The sequence below is a fragment of the Aptenodytes patagonicus genome, chromosome 6, assembly GCF_965638725.1.
Source record: "Aptenodytes patagonicus chromosome 6, bAptPat1.pri.cur, whole genome shotgun sequence".
Classification (NCBI taxonomy): domain Eukaryota; kingdom Metazoa; phylum Chordata; class Aves; order Sphenisciformes; family Spheniscidae; genus Aptenodytes; species Aptenodytes patagonicus.
Genome location: NC_134954.1, coordinates 58,380,186 through 58,403,505, shown reverse-complemented (window position 1 = coordinate 58,403,505; position 23,320 = coordinate 58,380,186). Strand labels below are relative to the sequence as shown.

General features: G+C 63.1%; 1 protein-coding gene across 18 annotated transcripts in view; it reads right to left on the bottom strand.

The window, feature by feature from the left end:
- TNS1 (tensin 1) overlaps positions 1–23,320 on the bottom strand; it is a 70,284-nt gene that overhangs the window by 28,016 nt on the left and 18,948 nt on the right. For 12 of the 18 annotated variants that reach the window (XM_076342860.1, XM_076342861.1, XM_076342862.1 and 9 more), the window contains 14 exons: positions 18,630–18,668; positions 16,410–16,451; positions 13,617–13,666; positions 13,117–13,288; positions 12,699–12,749; positions 12,059–12,181; positions 11,685–11,749; positions 11,480–11,563; positions 11,256–11,368; positions 10,550–10,610; positions 9,256–9,331; positions 8,992–9,121; positions 8,550–8,615; positions 7,827–7,988 (listed from right to left, as the gene is read on the bottom strand). In XM_076342860.1, coding sequence (XP_076198975.1) covers positions 7,827–7,988; positions 8,550–8,615; positions 8,992–9,121; positions 9,256–9,331; positions 10,550–10,610; positions 11,256–11,368; positions 11,480–11,563; positions 11,685–11,749; positions 12,059–12,181; positions 12,699–12,749; positions 13,117–13,288; positions 13,617–13,666; positions 16,410–16,451; positions 18,630–18,668 — 1,234 coding nt within the window. Of the gene's footprint in view, positions 1–7,826; positions 7,989–8,549; positions 8,616–8,991; positions 9,122–9,255; positions 9,332–10,549; positions 10,611–11,255; positions 11,369–11,479; positions 11,564–11,684; positions 11,750–12,058; positions 12,182–12,698; positions 12,750–13,116; positions 13,289–13,616; positions 13,667–16,409; positions 16,452–18,629; positions 18,669–21,318; positions 21,364–23,320 lie in introns of those variants that run through there. The other 6 variants (XM_076342863.1, XM_076342872.1, XM_076342871.1 and 3 more) reach the window with 4 other exon arrangements.

The following is a 23,320-nucleotide window of genomic DNA, read 5'->3' as shown; positions in this document are numbered from 1 at the left end:
TGGGGACGGCCTCCAAGCCGTGTCCCCCCTGCCAGAGCATGCGCAGCACCGGCTGGGCTGCAGACTCCTGTTTTTCCAGCTCCCCGACGAGGTTTCCTGGAAGGGCCCGTGAGCAGCGTTAAACACTTTCTTTTGGAGGAAAAAATGACTCTTCCCTGGCGGGGGGCCAGGCAGCTGACTCAGGGACGGAAGACGGCCCTAACACGATAGTGTGAAATCAGAGCGCTCCTATCTGCGAGCAAAACACTTCCGAAAGCCAGCTCCGAGTCGGGGACAGCTTAACCAGTCCCATGCCGCTGCACCCGTGCCCCAGCAGCTCCCGCGCTGCTGACCCCGGCAAGGGGGACCATAAAGCAGAGGGGGGCAATAACACCCAGCACATGTCCTACCAAGTCAGGGCCCCCTCCTTGCCGCTGATTTTCCACTCCCAAATCCCGTCCGGCAACATCCCAAGAAGGCAGTCGAGCCCCAAAGCCCCCCCTTGGCTTGAAGATGCCCCAGGACCGCGCAGCAAGGTCCTCTCTGGGCACTCGGTGCGGGAAAGGATGAGGTCCACGATTTCTCCCAGAGACTCAGAGCTCCTTCACCCAGTCGTATAGCCAGGAACCGACAGCGTTTGACTCTGCAACACCTCCCAAACAGGGGAAAAGGGAGAGGGAGGGAGGGAATCCCTTCCCGTGGAGGGAGAAAGGAAAAAGCAGCGTGTCCAGGGGCAGCGTCAATGCCAGAGGGGCCGAGACATTGCCTGGAGCCAGGCCGTCGCCCAGCCCTCGTGTCCGATTGCAGCGATGGGTACTGGCCGGTCCCGGGAAACAGGGCAAGAGCCAGGGTGGGGGTTGGGATAAATAGCACAGGGGAATAGAAAGGAAAAGGGAATAAACAAATATAAATGAAAGCACGTGGCGTCAAGGGAGAAAATAGCTGGGAAAGGCTTTAATTAGACTATGGGCTGGGCACCATCCCACGGCTGGGAGAAACATCTTGAAAGCAGGGTCAGGATGGGGCACGACGCGGTTCACAGCAGAGCCCCAGCACCACATCCCACCTTCCCTGGACCCTCCGGCCAGGCGGGGACATGGGGGTCTGGTGGCCCCCACCCCAAGAGCAGTACCAGGGTAGCAAGCAAGGAAGGGGCCGTGACACCTTCACCATCAGCCAGGCCCTCATCCCACAGCTGCTCTGCCCCACACCTGACTGCCCACCCTGTCCTCATCCCCACGCGTCCCCTGGGCTCTGATGCCAAGAGCCAAATCCTGCTATTCCCCACCACTTCTGGGCCCATCCCCCGGGCCACGCTATCACTCATATGGCCATCCATTGCTTGTCACCTGAGAAGTTGAATAAAATCCCCCAAAAAAGACCAAGGGAAGGGGGGACAGGCTGCCTTAGCCGAAGCAGCCGTCCCCAGAGCAGCAGGCTCCCAGGTCCCCATTTGCAAAGCGTTTGCAGCTCCCAGCAAGGTCAGATTTCGTCCCTGAAGGTCAGAGCAGCTCCAGCCTGGCAGGCTGTGCCACCCCAGCGTGGGTTGGGTTTGCCCAGGGCTCAGTCCCAGACACAGCTCTGCTCTGGCTCTATCTGCTCCAGCTGTATCGAGGCAGCTGGGGGAAGCGCTGAGCCCAGGCTGGTCCCACCCCTGCTGCCAGGCTCGCTGCCCCGGCAGGGCAACCCTCTGCCCTCTCCCCTCCCAGCACCCTGCGGCTATGCCCAGGAGAAAAACTGGTCCAGGGCACGCATGACAACGGGAAGGGGGGTCAGCTTGCATCCCCAAAATCCCAGCCATCTGCCTCACGCCCAGCGGGCTGCACCATACAGCATCGCGCACCAGCACAAATCCTGGCCGGGGCTCTGCACCAGTGTAGAGGATAAGGCTTGGGCACCACCGTGTCTCCCCTGGTCATGCCCCTAGCAGCATCCCACCTGCTGCCTCCACTCCCCACCACCCAGAGCCCTGGCCCCAGGGCACCTCTGGAGCATCAGCCAGCAGGGAAGATCCTGGGGTCACGGGACCCTTTGTAGGATGAAGGATGTGGGCTGAGTCCCATGGGGAAGAGCTCAGCCCCCCAGCTCTGGTTTCATTCTGTGCCCAGATATGATGGCAAGAAGTAACCCCAGCCCCTGAGCCGTGGGTCACCACGGCCATGAATTCCCTACCCACCCCCAGCCCTTTCCCCCATCCCATCCGGCTCAAAGAAAAGCAAAGTCAGGACTTACCAAAGGGGATGGGGAAGAAAAGATCCCAGGTGAAGAGAAGGAGCGGGCAGCAAAATCCCTTTCCTTCGCCCTTTCCAGCACCAGAGCCTTCCAGGGGGACCTGGTGCGGTGGCAGCTCAAACGGCGTCCGTGGCCGGCTCCGTGTGTCCGTCCAGGACAGGAGCTGACGGCCTGGAGCTGGCTTTGGTTGGCGTTTGTCCCTTTGGCTTTGCTTTCCCTCTCACAGAGGGAGCTATTCCCTCCACAGCGCCATGTCCCACGGGGCCAGCGAGAGGGGCACCCCAACGGCAGCAGGGCGCCGGAGGAGCTCGGATACGGGGTACACCCAGGACATGGGGCGCCGGAGGGGAGGATGGAGGAGACGAAGGCAGCAGAGGCAGGAGATGGGCTGGAGGAGAGGAGGTGCGGTTGTGCTCCCCTCCGCCCCAGACCACACAGGGACGAGCGGGGAGGGGAAGGGGAGAGGCAGCTGGGGGCCGCCCAAGCCTAAGCCCCAGCCCGGGTTAACCCCAGCGAGGTGCAGGGAGGGTGAGAGCCATAGAGGGAGGACAGCCAGACAGACAGCTCCTAGCTATGAATATTAACTACTTCCTCCACAAGCAGGGCTGCGCCGTGTTAACTGTTTCCTAGGCACGACAGACAGACGGACGGACAGCTGGACAGCCTACCCACCCCGCACTGGGTGCTGAGCATCACCCCGCTGGATGACCCCCTCAGTTTGAGACCCCTGGTCCTGCCCGGCGCCTGTGTGCACACGTCACACCTGTCCCCAAAAAGCAGTGACACAATCAGGGTGGGGATGTCCCTTCAGGCCACACGTGATGCTGTAACCCAGCCAGGCCTGCAGACCCAAATGTCTTGCTGGAGACTTGAGTTTCTCCATCTTAAATAAATACGCAGCCAAAGAGGAGTGGAAACCCACCGTGGCCGAGCCACTGACCCCGCCAGCGCCAAACCCGACTCATTTTCACAACCCCCTTTCCCTGCCCCACCAGCACTGCGGCACGGCATGGACATGCCAGTACTGGTTTCGGGATGGCACGTGCCACCCTGTCCCGTGGCAGGAGGCACGGCATGGATCCTGTCCACCCCAGAGCCGCCTGCAACTGTGCTGCTCCATCCTGGGCAAAATCCGTGCTGGGATGGTGCTGACAATTTGCTGGTCCGGGTGACAGCAAGCCCACCCCGTGTCCAGGCCCCTGCTTGAACCCATGCTCAAGCATATACTCCTCGATTGATCCAACATACTCAGCAAAACGCGAGGCTCCTTCCAGTCTAATCCCCCAAATCGTGTGTTTCCCACACCCTCGCAGATGACGGCAGGGGATGAGAGCAGCGTTTCCAGCCGGCCCCCTGACTCACAGCCTCGTTTGCTCCCAAATAGTGGCACACGCCAAGTCAGCATCCTCCGAAAACCTCCGAGGTTTGCTTGCTTCTCTGCCTTTTTATTTTCTGCCCCGGTTATGCAGCTGCAGGCAGCCTGCAGGAGGGCAGGCTGAGAGCTCCCCGCTCCAGCCCGGCTGCCCGGGGACAGCCCCAGCCCCACGCACACACACTCCGGCAGGTTTTGACTTCAAGGACGGTTTAAAGGGAGAAGAGAAGGGGCTGAGCTTCCACCAGCCTGTCCCTCTCTCCCTGCATCCCAGCCCTGCCCGGTTCCCAGTCCCAGCGGGACCAAACCCTATCACCCCCCCCACATCACAACCCCAAATACCAGGTCAGAGGACAGACCCTGCCCTGGGAGCAGCCACGCTCCAGCTGAAATGTCTAGCCAAGCCCGTAGATGCTCCAGCATTTCTCCCATGGAGAATAACCAGAAGCAAGAGGGAGACGCTCCCTGTGGATCCCCATCCAGCTCAGCTGAGTCCCCGCTGTCCCCCAAAACGCCTGCCCCGCCAAGCCCTTACCTTGCCGCGGCCAGAACGGAGAGTGGCAGAGAGGGGCGGGATGGGGAGGGGGAAGCGGATTCCTTCGGCTTTAGTCAGCTGGTGAAGGCGAGAGGAGAGCCAGCGGCTCCCCCCCCACCCCCCTGCTGCTGAGCCCGGCCAGGGGACGGATCCAGCCGCGGGGGGAGAGCAGCAGCCCGCCGGCAGCTCCGGCGATGGCTTTAACAGCTCCAGACTGGCCCATTTGACTCCCCGCCTCTGCACAGCCTGGCTCGCCCTCCTGGGCAGCCTCAGCCCCAGATAAGTGGGGCAGGATTTGACCCCACTAGGGAAGATATACCCCACGAGATGCCCACCCTCCTGGGGGACCAACAGATGACAGCGACCCCATCTAGGGGCTTGCTGCCCCACAGAAAGGTGCAGGACCATCATCCAGCTCGATCTTGGGGGCTTTGGGACCCCCCAGCCTTTGCCACAGGGTGGGGGTCAGGCTCTACCGTGACCTCCCATCCCCGGAGGGGTGGGATGCTCATCCTGCTCCCCACCCCAGCCAGCCCTGCCCCACTGCACGGGGCTGAGCTGCAGGGGAGCCCCGCGCCAGAAGCATGACTCAGGTGGGGATTTAGCAAGTCTCCTGCAGATGTTGGACTTGGCCAGGCCCCAGCCACCCCCCTTCCAGCCCCGGTAAAAAGGGGGGGCAGGCAGGGCCAGGGATGGGGACAGTATGGAGGTGGGAGACAGGCAGGAGGGGTGGATGCTGGGTGCAGTGGGACGAGCTGGTGGGTCCAAGGGACAGCCAGTACGGGGAGCTGCTGGGTCAAGGACACATGCCTAGCCCTTTTGCATTCTCTCGCACCACCCCAGGATGGCAGAGCCCATTGTTTCCCCACCATGGTCACACATGCAGACCCTGGGGACAACCCCTCCACCAGCTCCATGCCAGCCCCAGCACCCTGTTCTCCATCAGCACTGGTTTTCTCAGCAAAACCAAACTAGACCATAAATGTTCCCCATCCAGCTTTGCCCACCTGCTTCTGCAGTACCCCAAAATTTTCTCTGCAGCAATCCTCCAACCAGCTGCACACCCAGAAGTGCCACATCCAGCTGCAGGTCTCCTCCTGCCTCCCTGGAGCCAGCCTGGCCCCCCAAGGAGAGCCACCACAGTGCTGGCAAAGCATCCTTCATCCACCCAGGATAGGGGACATCTGAACCCCAAAAACAGCCAAAGGAAGAAGCACCCCATCACCACTCTTCAGCCTCCAAACACTCTCTCAGCCAACTGGTGGCTATGGGGACCACAGCGGGAATCCACCATGCAGCCAGCACCGACCACAAAGCCCTTTCGAGGAGGAGGAAGGATGGCAGGCGAAGCCATGAGCCACTTGGGGATACCGCTCGCCTCCCCCATGCCACATGGGGATGGATGACAGGCAGTGGGACGGGTCCACAGGGGTATTCCAGTGTACCCCAGTCTCACAAAGGACCACAGGGCAGCCCGAGCCTGGCAGGCAGCAGGGATCCTGCCTGGGTAAGGTAGGAAGGTGAGCTCACCAACGGGGCCAGCCTGTGCTGTGGGGGTGGTTTGCAGAGCAGCCCCTGCTTGCCACACCCAGCTGGGTTCCTTCCTGGCCAGAGGGCGAGATGTGGGGGTTCAGATCCCCCTCTCATGCCCCCTGCCCTCGGCGAGCTTGGTCAGCTGGCAACCCTGCTGCGACTCAGTTTCCCCTTTCCCAAGCCCCCACAGATAAGCACAGCGGATGCGAGGGTAACACCAGGACAGGCACCATCCCTAGCAGATCTCCTGGTGGATCCCCAGCCATCCACCTGCCCCTCTGGCTTCGGGGTCCCACGGGGTCACCCCCCACGCTCTCAGGCACCCCCCCAGCCCAGATAGGTGCCCCACGCTGAGCCAAAGCCACCGGAGAAAGGACATCCACCCCCACCGAGAGCGGCTGTGGCCGGCAGAGACGCGGCGCAGGGGGGACCCACCATTTGGCAGGCGATCCCGATCCTGTCGGCCTGGGCTGTGGCGCCGGGCTGCAGGAAGCCTTCGCTGAGCAGCAGGGACAGGCAGTGGCAGGGATGAGGAGCGGTGGCTGATCCCACCCTGGCACGGGTCCCCGTGCCAGCCTCACCCCCCTCCACCTCCAGCCACCGCTCGCTCGCGCCTGGTGGTGCCAAAAATGTGGCATGCAATTCCCTGACCAAATAAGGTGAGAACAACCATAAACAGGGACCCCCCTCACACAGTTGGGCACTGGGGTCCCCATCCCGGCCTGGGGCGGGCTGGAGAAGAGGGAAAGTGCCGACAGAGAGGGAGGAAGATGGGAGCCCCCTGAGCCCACAGTGGCTCTCCCCGCTGCTGCTCAAGGTGCCCCATGGGGCGGCCGGGGGAAGACCCCCTATAGATGGGCTGTCTCACAGCTGCCTGCGCTGGCACAGGTCAGAGGACAGCCTCCTGCCTGCGGCTTCGCCCTCCGGCAGTCCCGGTTCATCCCCAAACCGGGGCAGTGTTTGCAAATTCAAGGTGCCCTTGTTCCCCATCACCACCCTTCCTGCAGGGAGGACAGCCCGGCCGGCACATGGAGGGACCTCCACAGCCCCACTGAGACCCCCAGAAGGGGACGGAGAGGAGCCCTGGGGTACCTCCACAGCCCTGCAAGGGACTGGGAGTGCTGTGGCTCTGCCCCAGGGGTCAGAGGGGAACACACGTGCACCAAGGCACTCGGGTCTCTGCAGGCAGGAGGGGGCTGCCAGCCAGTCCTGCCAGCTCAGGGCTGAGATGTGAGGGCTGAGCCATGGTCTGAGCTCACGGTGGGGACACACATCTCCTTCCCTCGGGGCCAGACCCACAGCCCCCAGCTCCCCACTGCATAGCTGAGCCTGCACATCACGAGTTGCCTGTTTACTGCCCTGTGCCAAGGCAGGCACCCGTGCCAGCTCCGTGCAGCCACCCCGGGTCCGATCCCATGTCCCCACCATGGGCAGAGACCCCCTCACCCGCCCCAGGCACCTAGAGCCCCCACCCTCCCCAGTGAGCCCGGCCACCCACAGCTCCCACTCAGAGCAGCTGGTGACCTTCAGGGACGTCGGGGACCGCAGCTGTCCCTGCTCCGGGGACGCTTGTCCAGACTGGGCCAGGAAAGCTCAGGCATCTGCTCAGCCACAGATGGCCTCACCACCGGGACAGGAGCCCACCACCCTTCAACACACAAGTACTGCCTGTTCCTGCCAAGCAGGCGAGGGCAGCCGACTCGCCGCATCCCAATGGTTGCCCAAGGGGCTTTTCCCAGCTCCGAGCAATGATGCGGACCCTCCAGGGCCAGTGAGGCATCCTCATCCCCCAGGGGAAACTGAGGCACAGCTACATCCCGCCATGCTTGCACCGTGAGAAAGGAGCTGGGAGACCTAATGGTCCCCCCGTTAGGTCCCACTCCCGACAGACTGGGGGTTTGGGTTTCCCAAAGCTCTGGGGCATGAACCAAGGCTGGACCCTGCTCCATGCAAAGAGGGCTTTGAGAGCAAAAGCACCGAAAAAAGAGCCTGAGCTCCCTGGCACCGCCGGCAGGAGGGAAAGTCCACGAGATCTTCCTCTCCCATCCCGTGGCCACGCTCCTCCAGCAGCAGCTGCCTGCCCCCAGCTCTGCTGCCCACCGGTGTCCCCTTCCCTGGGGTGGGGGGGATTCCCATGGGGACAGTTTGGCCACCGACCACCCCGTGAACCCTAACCTTTCTCCAGGTGCTTGCCGGGCAGGGGCGGCTCAGCCCACGCACCCTCCGCGCTGTCCTCGCGCTGGATGTTGAAGTTCTCATAGGAGTCCCACCGGATGAGTGGGTCGGACGTGTTGTAGTCCACGGAAACGCTGGGCCCGTTCTCCAGGTGCTCCATGCCTGGGAAAAGGCAGGACGGTCAGTTGGGGTGACGATGGAGCCAGTGCGGACAGGATGGAGGGAGGAGGTGAAGAAAAGGTGCAGGCAAGGGAAAGAGGGCAGGAACCATAGGGCAAGACAGGACAGTCACATAGGAACGGGGGCACCGAGAGGGATGGATGAGCATGGGAGGTACATCAAGACCCACAAACAAGGTATACAGGGCTGGCCGGGGCTTTTGGGATTGCCTAGGGACAGGCAGACGGACTGACAGCGATCATGCCTAGGGCGGGACTTTTTGGGGTGGGAGGGTCCTCCATTCCCAAGCGCCCCCTCCCTCTCTCCCCAGCCAGCAAGTGCTGCAGCGAGTGGCCTCCCAGTGAAGAGAACGAGGACCATGGGGCACCCATGGATGCTCCTAGACCAGCATCACTGCCTGGACCCCTCATCCCACCCTGGTGATCAAAGGACTGCAAATGGGGCAGCAGGAGGTCGCAAGGGAGGCAGCAAGGGATAGAGCTGGGGGGCAGGAAAGGAGCCAGCATCCAGCTCCGAACCTCCATGGCAGTGAGCCAGCCATACCTTGGATCTTCTCAGGGCCGTAGGAGAACACGAACTCCACCTTCCCGTACTCGGGGAAGCGGTCATCTGGAACGGAGAGAGCAGAGCAAAGGGACCATCTCGATCCATCCCTCCAACGGCACCTGGACCACCACCCCAAACATGCCCACAGGCCAGCTCAAGGACAGGAGCTGATAGGGGATATCCCGGCACAGGGCAGCGCATCTCAGCCCCCAAAACAACCCTGAGACAGGCCCTCCACATTGGTACCGGTTTTGGCAATGAAGGGGATGACACTGCCACTGGTCCCCAAGCAGCACCGCACCCTGCAGATGGAGCAGGAGTGCCCTGCTTCACTGGGGGCACATTTGGGGTGGATGCCCAGAGGTCCCCGCAATGGGAGCAGCATCAGAGGGGTGGGAAGAGGAGGGAGTTTGGAGTGGGCAGGTGCCGGGGCGGTTACCTCTGAAGGCCTCGTCCAGGTCCTCCTTGCCAAAGACGACGTCAAGGTCATGCACAGCACATGTGTGGAACTGCACGCGGAAAATCACATCACGGGTCGGGCTGCGAAACTTCTTGTGGTAACACTTCAGCTGCGGAGGGTAGCGGGGACCGTCAGGACAAGCCCCCAGGGCTGGGCAAGGGGGAACCGGGGGGTCCTGATGCACAAGGACCACCCGTCCCCCGGCTGCTCCCCACCCAGGGGGCTGAGCCCAAGGCTCCTTACCAAGATATCGCCCTTGAGGAGCAAGCCAGGCTCGATGGTGATGCAGATGCCTGTCTGGCTGTCTCCTTGCACGTTGCTGCAGAGAGGGACGGTGGGAGGACGTGAGCTGTGGTGCAGAGCTCCCCCAGAGCTCCCAGCGCCGCCTCCACCAGCCCCTTGCACCCAAACCCAGCCAGGAACGGTGCAAAGTACAGAGTTGGCCCTCCCGGTGACAGAGGAGGGTCCCATCCCCCACCCCAAGGGGCACCCATTCCCAGGTAGAGGAGGACAGGAGGGGGAAACCGAGGCACAGCTCAACGAGGATGATAAAAATCCTGGGTGGGAGGGTTTGACTGGGGTCCGAGCGCTGGGGCTGTGCTATCAGCCATCCACCCTGCTCCTGCGGGTCAAGTGGGGCACAGGACACGGAGGGAGAGCTCTCAAGGAAGGCTCTCCTCCCTGCCTCAGTTTCCCTGCCGGAAGCCCTCCCCTCCCCAGGGCGCCGGGGGGCTGCCTCCGGGCGGTGGCGTCGGCAGCGGGGGATGGGGGAAGAAGGGAGTTAGATTTCACAGGCAAGATAAACCTGGAGTTTATTACCAGCGTCCCATAAACAGTCTATTAAAAGCTGAAAGGCAAGGCTGGGATGGCAGTAAATCTCAGCTAATAGGGATGCCTGCTGTGGGGAAGGGAGATCCCAGTTCAGGGGGGTGAGATGGGAATACCCCCGAGGCGAGGGGCTTTGCTCCCTCCAGGGGGGCCAGGAGCCAGGGATGTGGCTGCAGCAGAGCATCAGGGCAGCTGGAGAAATAGGCTCTTGCTTTGCCTTCACCAACGCCTGCTTCCCAGGAGCAGTGTCGGAAAATGGTGTCGGGGTAAGTCATGGGGAGGTTAAAATGGGGGGAAAATCTTTTTGCGGGAGAGAAAGAGGGCTTTTGGGATGATTCCTGGCAGGAGGAGCAGCTCTTTGGGCAGGGAGAGGAGAAACACCTCCATCCCCCTGGGAGGTGCCCCCATCCCTGTCCCCGCTCCCTCCAGGGACACCCAGCCCCGGGCTCTGCACAGCCCCGGGCTCCCTCTGCTGATACACAGAGTCACTACAGCCCTCCCAGCAGAAGGGCCCAGTATGGCCCAGTACAGCCAGTTACCACCTCCAAGGAAAGGGGAGCCCCTTTGTTCAGTTCCCTGGACCCCAAACAGACTAAGCACAGGGCATCGGGACCACTAGGAACTTGGCCTTGACCCTCTCCATCTCCCCCCGCTTGCCAAACCTCCCGCGCTGGGGAGGAGGGAAGCCCCACAGTGAGGAGATAGTTACTAGATCCCCGAGGTGTAGACGGGCTGCATGGCCTGGTAGATTTTCAGGAAGGGACGACAACCTGGAAGACATCAAGGCGGGGAGAGAAGGCGCACTGCTGTTAGCCGGCAGGGCGGAGGGGCCGGGGCAGGGATTAGTCACGGGGGAGAAATCCAAACAGGGAGGGAGCCAAGGCAAACAGCCGCTCCCCGCCCCAGCCGGCCCGCACCGGCCATGGGCAACATCTGGGATGGGCAGAAAGGGATGCTCCGGATGGGGTGGGAAAGGGGGAAAGCCCCTGTAGCCCAGTTTGGGTCCTGTAGAACCTGGGGCAAGCGCTGGGCTGGAGATGGAAGTGGGATGATGGTCTCTGAGCAAGGGACTGCTTCTGGGTACCAGCACTGGGCATGGTACTGCATCCCAAACCCCAACCCCAATCTGGTGCCATCCTCCAAAAAAGCCATTGGAAAAGGCTCATCACCCCGCAGCTTGTGTTAGTGCCCAGCCCCGGGAGCCCTGCACAGGGGGGGCACCCCCCGAGGGCATCTCTGCGGGAAAAGGGTAGCGCCTGGCTACAGTGAACAGTCACAGAGAGGGAAAGGGAAATTCAAGTTGCCGAGGAAATTGTGGAAAATATCCCCCGTGGAGAGCAAGCCTGGCCAGGCAGCATGGGGCAGTGGTGTGGGGGGGCGGGCCAGGCTGGGGGGAGGCGTGGGGGGGCACCTACCGCCTTTCGACTCGAAGTTGGGGATGCCGTGCATGATGACGTGGTGGAGGAAGAGAGGCTTGTTGTTCATCTTGATGCTGCCAGACAGGAGCCCGCTGAAGTAATGGATGTACCTAGAGGGGGGACAGGCAGCTCAGGGGCAGGACCCAGAGCAGAGCACCCACCTTGGCCGCCCTGCACCCAACCACCCTGGCCATGGGGGCAAAACGCACACCAGGACCCACCTCTTCTGGGACGGCTGTCCCACTGGCACTACCTTGTCCTCATAGAAGCGCTTCATGGCAAACCTGTCCAGAGCCTGGTCAGCGCTGCGGGGACGAAAGGGTAGATGAGGTTGAAGGAAAGCATCGGCACCAGCACCCCAGCGCCGCCGGGATGGAGGTCGGCAGTGGGCCCCAGGGCCACCCCGGGACCACGTGTCCCTCTCACCTGGCCGAGATGTTGCTGTAGTGCATGTAGGCAGCCACCACCACCCCCAGCCGGCCGCGGTTCCCCTGCGGGCACACAGCAGAAGGGGTGTCACGGGGGCGGTGGTGCCTGCGAGCACCCAGGCATGGCCGTCCTGCACACGCGGGCACGCACACACTGGTCCCTACACACATGCACCAACCCGCACACACACCCCAACCCTTATAGACACACACCAGTGCACACATATGCCAACACCTACACACACACCAAGCCACAAGCCACCACGTTCCCTGCACCCCTCAGCCTCTGAGGCTGCTCAGCCCTATCCCTGCAGCCCCCCGGCCCTCCCAGATCCCCATCACTGTGCACCCCAGGGACAGGGACCGGCCTACCTTGTTGTGCAGCACCACCACGTTGTGCGCTGCCGCGTTGAGCCATGTGTCCATGGCTTTGCAAATGCTGCAGATCTTCTCCAGCGCCGGGGTGTGCAGGTCAGGCCACCCGAAATCCAGCACCTGGGTGGCAGTGGGGACAGCCAGGGGTCACATCCACGACGGGCTCTGCCCCCTCTGCAGTCCCCAGCCTGCCAGTGTGCAAAGCCCAAGGCACGTATCCGGGGGGGGCACCACTGCATTGCCCTGACGTGCCCCTACCAGCCTTTCCCCCAACCCTGCACCCCACTGCCCAGACCCCTACCCCGGGGGGGCCATCGCAGTCCCAGATCTCAGCCCCACTCTGGGTCACTGGGCTCAGCTGCCCAGGGCTCCCCCATGTTCACAGGGATGGGGATGATGCCTTAGGGTGGTCTCCAAGAGGCCCCAACAGCCAGGTTTGGGCTGGGGATGGGGGGGAGTTAAGAGAGAGGCCCCACAAACTCCTTGGGAAATCCCGGTGCTTTCCCTCCCCTGCTCCTCCACCAGCTGAGTGGGATAGAAAGGGTGGCTGTTCCTCCCCCAAACAGCGTGCAGTGGGGAGCTGGTCCAGCAGACAGCCCTGCCCCGAGCCCCTCTGCTCTCCACAGCTGCGACCCACCTTGGGGTGAAGTTTGCTGATGTCATGTCTCCGCTCGGAGAGGTTGAAAAGCTTCAGGGAAGAGGAAAGACAGAGTGAGGGGACACCTTCCTCCCTCGCTGCCACCCCCCACTTCTTCCTCACTTCAAAGCCTCCCCAAGTCCCGCCCCCATGAGAGGCTTCCCCAAACACATTAACCTGAGTAACACCTTGCCACAGGGCAACACAATGGCCAAAAACTCTCAGGGGCTCCAAAAGGGACTGGAAAGCTTCAATGAAGGAAAAAATCCATCTGTCTTGGTGCAAAGACCCCCCTCACCAGAGTCGAGCCCAGCCAGAGGCAAGGATGCAGCACCCATGCCCTGCAGCACCCCATCCCCAGGACCTGAGCACCCCAGCCCCTTCCCCAGCCTGGAGACAACCCGGCTGTGTCCCTCACCACGTAGTTGTCCCCATGCTTGGACTTCAGCATGTGGGCCACCTCACGGAGGTTGCTGCAGAAGCTCTGTTCCTCGGCTGTGCTGGGGTAGGAGACGGCAATGATCCGCTCCGTGATGTACACCAGGTCCAGCTCGCAGCTGCTCTCCATGGCCGCGGTCAGGCTCATGCTCCTGGGCAAGGGAGGGGACCACCGTCAGGACATGGCGTGGGGAGGGGACACTGTGACCCTTCCCCACCCTGCACGGCCCCTGGGGTTAAGCAAGACGGGCTGGGACACATGGGGATGCAGCGGCAGGGCTGCCTGCAGCCTTTCCCCTGCTCCCAGCCCCGTTGGGGTGTCTTGGGAACCCCAAGTTGGGGATAGTGGGTCATCACCCCCATGTCTTCTCCATAGGGAGCATCTCCCAGCTGTAGCGCATCTGCAGAAGCAAAGTGTTGGGAGGGAGAGCTTCAGGCAGGGCAGAGATGGTCACCAAAAGGGGAAACTGAGGCATCTACCTGGACGTTTTGCGGTGTGACTGCCCGCTCCTGGGGGATTTTGTGGCATCCTAAAGAACCAAAGAGGAAATTTGAGTTATTGCCCAGACCCAGCACAGGGGTCCTGCTAGAGCCGGGTGTGATGGTGCTGCCAGAGCATCCCACCCCTGCCACGCTGCGCACCATAACGCCCCCAAAATACCACTGTCTCCAAATCACACCCGCTGAGCATCCTGGTGGCACCAAACGCCCCAGCGGCACCATCGTCCCCCCACCATGGCCACGAGCAAAATCCAGCTCTTGCAACCCCAGCACAGCTGGGACGAGACTGCAGGGCCGGTGCCTTGGCACAGTGTCCCAGAGGACCTTTGAGGAGGATGCTCTGGGTAGGGGGACAGTCTCACACATGTCATGAGTCCCTCTGGTCTCAGCCAGGCTCTGAGCACACACCTGGCACGACAGAGTGGCTTTGGCCCTGCCCGGGGCAGGGGCAGGTTCGCTGCCCGAGCGGCGGCAAGGAGCCAGCCAGGCACGACGGTTTGCTTTGGCCCTGGCTCTGCAGAGCCAAACTCCGGGAGGAAATGTTTGAGCTCTCAGAGCAGGAAACTTCTATTTATGCATGTTCTCCGGCCTCAAGAATTTCATCTGCAGCCGGTTTGCTTGGTGACTTCGTGACCTCAGCCGAAAAACAAAGCAGGGTTTCCAAAAAAAACCGCTAAGGAAAAACACACTCACACCTCATTAGTTTTAGTATCTCCAGCTAACAAGCAGGAGTCATTTAAAGACTCATCTCACACAGGCAGCACATCTCGAGCCCCCAGAAGGATCCAGAAACAAGAGATGCGCCCCACAGATGGATCCCAGGATGTCCTTTTTGTCCCCAGAGCTGTGGGACCTGCTGCCACCCTCCTTGGGACTGTGGCATCCTGCAACCAGCACACCAGAGGTGACGGGACGAGGTGGGAGAGGTTTCCCCAGTGCCCTTCGCCTGCCATCTCCCACCCGGTGGGGTCCCGGGGCTGCTCCCACGGGCAGCCGGCGTCACCCTCCATTGGCCTTGCGTCCCCCTTTCAAGGTCAGGCTGCCTGACAGAGCAGAGCCGGGCTCGGCAGCCTGCAGGGTCCCGGGACAACCGTCTCCCCTCCCAGCCGAAGCCACTCCGAGAGGTGGCAGCCCTGTCCAAGCACCCGGGGGTGTGCAGGCAGCAGTGACAATCGCCATCCAGGTTGTCCCCAGAGTGCCCCAAATCTCCTGCTCACCCCAGAAACCCCCCAGCATCACTGGGGGCAAAGAAGGAGTTAAAATGCAGCAAAAAGAAAGGTAAAACCTTTCCTGGGCAGAGCCAGGGTGCGTGCAGCAAGCTTGAACCTGAGCGTGGGCTCGTCCCTGTGTCACCCACCAGTGACCGGGATGGGATCCCCACCACGGGCTCTGCTTTGCTCCAAACCTTCATAGCAGGAGACGTCTGGGGTCCCCCACCCGCACCCGCCAGCCAGGGGAGCCCCAGCAGCCTCCCAAACTGCAGGCTTGCCCGACGGAGGAGCTGACATGGGGCAACCAGGACTCGCCCCCCTCTCCCACATGGGGAAACTGAGGCATAAGAGGGTGAGCAAGGCAGAGACACCAGAGCCCCTCTCCCTCTCCATACCTTGATGGCGGCGAGACCCTTGCTAATCCATTTCCATGGCATGGTGGCTCCGCTGCTGGCACCCTCCCAGCCCGGGGGAGCGGGTGTCCACGGCCAGGGCCCTCCAGTGTCCCCTGCCCTGACAGGAGCCCCCTGGCTCTGCCCCGCTCCCCCCCTGATCTAACCGCAGCCGTGCTGCCGCCTCTGCCGCCAGCCCCTGCACGAGGAACAGTTAGCCCGCGATCAGCTGATAGGAGCAAACACTCACGTTATTAAACATTCCTGCCCACCACCAGGCTGGGAGACCCTGCAAAGGTCCCCTCTGGAGCAGAGACCCCGGCCAAGCCAGTATGTCCCAGTCCGGCCCAGCACAGGACAGGCTGGTATCAGCCACGTTGGGTTGAAGACCCCCCTGCCAGCCCCATCAAGCATCCGCCTCCCAGCCCCAGGCTGGCTCGGCATGTCCCCAGGCTCTGAGCAACATCCGAAACCCACAGGTCCCTTCTGCTTGGAAAGGGTGATGCAAGGCACGAGAAAGGCTGCAGAAATACCAGGGAACTTCCCCAAAAGAGAGTGAAGCCAGCAAAGAGGGCTTCTGACTGTCCTGCTGGATTTTTCAAGCTGTGGATGCTCTTTCTCCAGTTCAGAGAGGGGTTGGAAACGTCCTGGACAACCAAAGGGATGAGGCAAAGCTGGCTCGCAGGTGAGGAAGGCTTTCACACTCTTCCTTGTGGGAACCACTCTGCCTCCATCCCTCAGGTCCCAGCCCCGGCGTGCAGGGAGGCCGGCGAGCTGGCTGCAGGAGGGGGGAAGCCGTCCGCGTTGACTTTGGCAGTGCGTTTGTCTACACTGTCTTAGCAATTTCATGTCCACAGATTAAATAACATATCCCCGGCTCCGAGACAGGAAAGCTGGCTTTGCGGCAAAAGCCCCGGCCCCCCCTCAGCTGGGCTCCGACCGCCTCTGCCACCAGCCCTGGGCATCTCACTTGGCCTTTGGCATGGCCATCATCACCTTGGCTGGCAGGGAGGGAGAGCTGGGGGGACTCAGGGATGTTGGGGGACCACAGTGGCATCCCAGGCTGAGTGATTTTGGCTGCGGGGGGTGCTTGCGGCAACAGGACAGCACAAGTGACCCCCTGGGAGGTCTTGAGGCAGAGATCAGCCTCCACGACTCGTAGCACTTACCAGGGTGTCTACCTGCTTCGTGATGCTCTCCCCTGGGGATGGCTGCAGGCAGGCAGGCAGGAGGAAGGGAGGTTGAGAAAAAGGCAAGCAAGAGAGAAGGAGAGAGAGATTGAGAGAGAGACGTGCACACAGAGCGGGGGCCAGGGTCAAAAGTTCCCCCCTGGCTATTTCTGGCCCTTCCTAGGAAATGCACCACGGCCCCGTTTCCTTCCCTGCCCACCAACATGTCCGCTCTTCCTAAAGGTCGGGAATCCCTCGAAACCCAAGCACGGAGCTGGGGCGATGCTCGGATACCAAGGGCGCTGCCGTCCTGCTTCCCGGCAGCCGCCACCTCTGCTGGACCACTGTCACGGATGGAGAGCGCTCGGCCGAACCCTGCGCCCGCTCCACGGCGGGCACCCGGTGCCCCTCACACCACCAGGATCCCACCCAGATCCTCCATGGTCAGACCCCACAGCCAGGAGGTAAACAACGGGGCGAGCCCGGCACGGCCCCACACCCAGCCTGGCCGCCAGCCGCCGGCAGGCCCAGCTCCCCGAGATAAACCTGGCCCCGCGGGGCTGGCAAAGGACCCCGGCGGAAGCAGAGCCGGGGTCTGAGATGCTCAAAAAAGGGGAAAATTTGGTGACACGCCACTGAAGTCCGCAGAGAGCCTTGAAATGGGGCTGGGGACGGGAATTAACTTCCCGGAGTGGGGGAGAGTGTCCAGACCCCAAATATAGGGAGCAGGGGACAGCTACCTCTGCATGGGGACAGCTGGTTGGGGTGCCTGGGGGTGGCACAGCAAAGGGACCCAGCTGGGTGGCTTACAGGGGTCCTGGGACCAGGGGGACGGAGGGGACCCCCGAGACCAGGTTGCTCTGGTCCTGGCAGCAGGGCTGGGGCTGTCATTTCCAGCCACAGGACAGGGCAAACCCCTTTCGATTTCCTCCCGAAGCCACAGTAACGGTCCCAGCTCGAAGCCAACATGTTTTTGCTGGTGATAAGTGCCCAAGGAGGCTGGCAGGGGCGGGGGGGTGCAGGCAGAGATTAAACCTGGGGCAGATAACCACCGTGGGGCCCCGGGGCAGGCAGCACGCTCTGCTCCCACCCCATCCCCTCACTCACTTGGGCTCATGCGCTGCCCTCATGAGCTCACAGGGGGTCATCCCCTAAACCCACTTTTTGGGTGAGACCCCTGCCCGGCTACGGGGTACCCAGCCCAGGGCTCCCCGCAGCCAGCACTGCCAGGCTGCTGAGCCCGGAGCTGAAACCTTGCCAGGGCCTCCTCTCCCCGGCGCCTGCCCCAGCAAGCCTTGGCACACGTCCGGAGCAAGAAGGAAGGGCGGCCGCGCCGGCCCCGGCCCTGGGCAATGCCAGCCTCCCTGCCGCCACGTGCCCACTCTGCCCGCCACCACGGGCACAACTGGGCTGGGGATGGGGCAGGGGGGCTGCTCTGCCGGCAAGATGCTGCCTGGTGGGCACTGCCGTGCCATGCTTCCCAAACCTCTGCCCTGGGAATGGTCCTGCTCCCGGCACCATCCCGGTGCCCTGCCATACCCGGAGCTCTGCCATAGCCTGGAGCAGCATGGCAAGGGAGCACAGCTGCCCGCCCAGAGCCCCCATGCCTGTCCTCCCCAGGACGGGGTGAACGGAGATGGGGCGCCCAGCTGTTTTCCCGGTGTCCAGAGAGGACAGGGTGGGAAGGGCTGTGCGTCGCCCTGGCCCCGGCTGCTCATTAAAGGTCCCCAGGAGGGACAAAAGAGGGGGGTGACAATAACAAGGGTTGCAAATGCGCAGCCTTGGGTGCTCCGAGCCAAAGGCACATCTGGTAGAGCCATCTCCGGGCGTGCAAGAAACCACCCCAGTTCTGGCCAGGGAGGGGAGGCCCTCAGCGCTGGGGGACCCCAGAGCCCAGGCTGGTCACGTCCCATCTGCCTGTCCCTCCCAGCAACCCCACAAGCCCCTCTTCCCCAAAAGCTCCAGCGCCAGGAATCCTGTGATGGCTGGGCTGTCCCAACTCGTGCTGCTCAGACGTGGGATGCCCTGCAGCCAGCAATGCTGGAGCGCACAGCACCAAAATAGGGGCAGGACTCTTATGGTTTTGGAGGCGGGGGGACTCACACCCTGAAGCCCCCAGGCAGAGAAAGCCCCACGCTCAGTGCAAAACAGGGTGTCCCGTCCTACCCAGCGTCCCCAGAGCCCTGCCTGCCACCCACAGCTCACAGGGGTCTCACTTACCAGCTCATAGTTGACAGTGGGGGAGCAGGGGGTCACAGCCTGCAAGGAAGCAGAAAGAGGGCCAGGATTAGTTCCTGCAGCCCCCAGCCCAGCATGGGGCATGGGAAGTGGCCAGGCTGCAGCATCTACCCCTGGCCCCGAGCAAACCCAGCACCTGCCCAAGGGAGTGACAGGGGCACCCATGGCCCATGGCCCTGCCGCCCCGGGCAGGAGCACAGGCAGCATCCCGAGGTCAAGGCTGGGCTCCCTGGTAACGGGAGCGGGCTCGGAGCCACGGTGGCGGTGCTATTGGTCCTCGGCCAGGGAGCCCGAGCAGCCCCAGCCCCGGGTGGGCACGGCGGGGCACGGCACGGTGTGGGGCGGCTGCCTGATGCCAAGAGCAGCTCCTGGAACAAACCCCAGCCCAGCCTCGTGAGCGCTCCTGCAGCCGCCAGCTGAACAGCCCGGCTATTGTTACCTTAATTACCAGCGGCAATTACTGACAATTAACCTTGGGTTTTGCGTGCACCCCAGTCTGCGGGGAAGCAGCGGCAGGCCAGGGTGGGAGAGGCAGCGCCTTGTTTGTCGGTGCCGGGGGCAGTGGGAACAGCTGCTCCAGCCCCGCGTTGGCCCGGAGATGCCAGCAGTAGCGGGAGGGTGTGATTTGGGGCACTTCATCTCCTCCAAACCACGCCCTGTGTCCCCAGGAGCCATGACCCCTAGCCAGCCATCCCCTGCCCTGTCCCAGCATCTAGCCACCGTGCCAACCACCACTCAGGGGCTGGTCCCCCACCATGGCAGCACAGGCACCCCCTGCACCCCGCTCAGCCTCCCCTGCCCTGGGCCATAAAAAGCAGGATTTGCACCAAGCACCCCAATCGGAGCACCCGGATCCCACCCCAGCCCGGTCCCCGCAGGGTGATGCCCAGCACCTGCCCCCTCCCCGGCCACCAGCCTGTCCCCATCCCGCCTCCCTGTTTTCTTCGGGGGTTCCTCCTCCTCCCGCTCCCTTCCCCTGCGCATTATTATTATGATTTTATTCTAATGCAGAAACGCTTCCATAAAAGGCCCCTTTCCCTGCCCCGCGGCGCTGGCCCCGCGCCAGCCTCCCTGGAATGTTCTCCGGCAGCGAGCCGCCACGGAAGGGGCCGGCGAGGGCCGCCCTGCATCCCGCACCGTGCCCCGCACACTGCCGCACTCTTCCCCCCGAGATGCTCAACCAAGGGCCCCCGGCCCCCACCCAGCCCCAGCTCCCGAGGCCGGTGATGGGGGGAGATGCGCAGCTCCCCCCTCCATGGGACACAGTGGTCCCACAGACAGGTAGGGTCCATGCCCACCCCTCCTCTACTGTCGGCACCAGGTTTGCAGGCTACGAATGCTCCTTCGGCTGAAGAAGGGAGAAAACTGGGGTGCCCATGGTTGTATTTCCCTGCCCTAGCGGATTCTCCAATGTCTAATATGGGCTTGTGCTCACCCGACACCGCTCCTCCCATCCACAGGAGACACCAACCCAGGCTGTATGGCACTCTCTCATCCCAGAAAAGCAGTTTTACGAGGACTGCAGGAATGTAACACTGTTTTCAGCTTCTGTCCCCCTCTCAAGTTTGGCTCAAACATGCCCCGGGTTCAAGGAGAAGGGGGAAGACCCTGCCCCAGGCAGCAGACCCCTCCCTAGGGAAGCCGAGCTCCTGACCCAGGGGTGCAAGAGCATCCCGCACAGGACCGCAGCAAACCCCAGGACCACTGCCACCTCCGTCCCCAGGGACCCCCGCATCCCCTGGTGCAGGGACGGGTGGGAAAAGCAGGGGGTCCTGCGCACCCCTGTTCCAGGCTTCGCCTTGCTGCGGCAGACACAGTGGCCTTTCTTCTCCCCCCCCACCGGTGTTTGCATTCCTGCCGCCCGGCCCCCGCTGACACGACCCCGCCACCCGGCAGCCCTGCCCAGGAATGCGAGGAACGAGGCGCAGCGGGGCTGCCGCCCACCCCGCCAGCCCCCCACGGCCCCCCGCCCACCCGGCCCCCCAGGTCGCAGCCCCATCCCTCCCGGCAGCCACATCCCACGAGCTGACGCTTTGAGACCCGGGTTTTGCCAAGCAGCAAAATCAGTTTCCCAGCAAACGAGGCCCAACAGCCATGAGTGGTGTGGACTCTCTGATGTCTCGTAAAGGATTGGGGACACCCTGCAGCCTTCCCCTGGAGAGCAGCGATGGGCTCGCTCACTCATAGCTAGCTGTCACCATACCTAGAGAAACTCAATACCCTCAAGATATCCAAGCCCAGAAGTAAACACCTGGCCAGCAAACCCCTGGCAGCCCCTGGCCACACCACCCCAGGGCAGAGCAGCCCACAGGAGCCCTCCTCCACCAAACCCCACCATCTGTAGCTCGGGGACTGGCCTCTGCACCCCAGATCCCCACCGGGACTTCGGCACCATTCACAAGTACTGAGAGAGGCTGGAGGGATGCGGACATCTACCATGTACCTGATGAGACACCCCAGAGAGCCTTCTCCATGCTGCAACCACCGCTCACGTCTCTCTCCCTCCCTCCCTCCCAAATCTTTCCTCTTCCTCCTCCTCCTCCCTCAGCAAAATAACTCCTGCAGCCATGGAGGTGCCCAGGGACATCGCCAGGTCCTGCTCCAGTCAGAGCATTCCCGCGGGTTGTAGCCCCAGTCCACGGGACGCCAGCAGGGCTGAGGGGAGACAAACCTCCACGAAGGGGTCCTGCAATTTGGGAGCGGGCTGGGTCAATGCAGCACTGGGCACAGGGCAGGCTGGGGGAGTGCAGGGGTCCCCTGCAGCCGGGCTGCCGGAGCCAGGCGAGCACTGGCCCACGGCCCACAGTATGGCCCGCCCGGCTGCTGGTGGGCGATGCAGGCCCATCTCTGACGCATATCCCTTCCTTTGGGTGGCGGTTTTTGTTTTTCCCTTCCCCAGGAGCTCCGATAAACATTCCCGAGCCAGACGATATCCGGGCCGGTGCTGACCCTTGCGATGCCGGGAGCAGCCACAGCGCCAGCCACCCCGGCCCTCGTGCGGACCCCGGCACGCTGGAGCTGCTTCCTATGGCCAGGCACCAAGACACCGGCAAGCCAGCCTGGCTGGTGCAGTCAGAGCTGGAGACATGCTGTCAAAAGGGACCCCCCCGGCATCCCGGACCCCCCCACACACAGTAAGCCAGCATCAGGCAGGCACAGCCCTCCTGGCTCCTCTACCCAGAAGGGATGTGGACCCCAAAAGAGGGGAGCGAGGCACCCTACTCCTTCCAGCCCCCAGGAAGCGGGTCCCCTGCCCAAACCACCCTGCAGGCTGGAAACGTGGTTGCCAAAGAGGATGGTGACTCAGTGGCCAGATCGGCGTCCCACAGGACGACACTGGGGTGGCACCGATGCCAGCTCAGCCCACGTCACCCCACAAGAAACCTCATGGGGTCCCACGTCACCCCATGGGAGACCTCTTTCTCCCTAGCAAGGTTGCCTGAGCTTTGTGCACCCACATCCCAGCTGGGCTCCGCATCACCTCCCCATGCACCCCACGGCTCTCTGCTCACCCCGAGACCCTGCCCCAGGCAAGGGGGAGTCCCAGGGACAGCCATGGGCCACGGCAACCCCCCAACTGGCCCCAGAGCCCTTGCCCTGCTCGCCAGCCCCTCCAGCCCTGCCGCAGCCACCAAGCCCTGCCGAACCCCCTCTTAGCCGCAGTGTGGGGCAGAGCGGGATCCCCGCTCTGGCACCCCACAGCAGAAGGCACTTTAAGGGGACAGGTTGGGGCCACCAAGTTGGGGACTTCGGGTAAGGTTTTCCCCTCTCCAGCACCCCTGTTCCCCGCTTCCCGGTGGGCCCAGCCACAGCATCCTTCCCCCCTGCCAGCCATAAGGGACTATAGGGTCCGGGCTCAGAGCGTGCCCCTCTGGCCACCCTCCTGCCCTGCACAGGGGTCAGGTCCTCCCTGCCCGCACCACATGCTGCCTGCTCCTGCCCTCACATTTCTCACAGCTCTGGCAAATCTCCTGTTTATGCAACAAGTCCCCAGTGAGAGGACGGCATGTTTCCATCCGCGCCCACTCCCCCCTCGCCCCAGCTCCACCCTGCCCGGCACAGCCCCGGTGTGCGAGGCACGGGGTGGCCTCGAGGAGCCCTGGCTCCCGGCATGGCGGTCCCAGGGAGGAGGCAGCACCCCGGCACCGTGCAGCCCCTCTCTGCCCCCACCAGCACTCAGGGGCTCTGCTGCTTTTGGGGTTTCTCCCCTCGGGTGGGGGTAACCAAGGGAAGTGGCTGTGCCAAAGGGCCGGGGAGCAGCTGGGCTGGCGGCTCGGGGTGAGTCAGGCTGGGCTGATGCCGGGCCACGGAGGTCTCGCCGCTCCCACGCTTCCCTCCGAGCATCCCCAGCCCACCCCGCAGCTGGGCTAGGGACTGTCATCATGCCACCCCCTCCGTGCCGGGATGCCTGGCAGCGCCCCTGGCAGAGCAGAGGCCACCAGGCTGCCCTGCCCCTGCATTGCCCAAGAGATGCTGGTGGTACCCGGGGAGGGTACCACACAGCAAGGAGCCATCACCGTGCCAGGGATGTCCCCCAAGCTGGGACGGACCCCATCCCCTCTGTCTCCCCGCCCCGGTATGTCCCCGGGGAGCCGCCCCGTGGCCCATCCCCGCCAGGAAGGCGGCAGCAGGGCCACGACAGAGGTCACCCGGTGCGCCCAGCCCTGCAGATT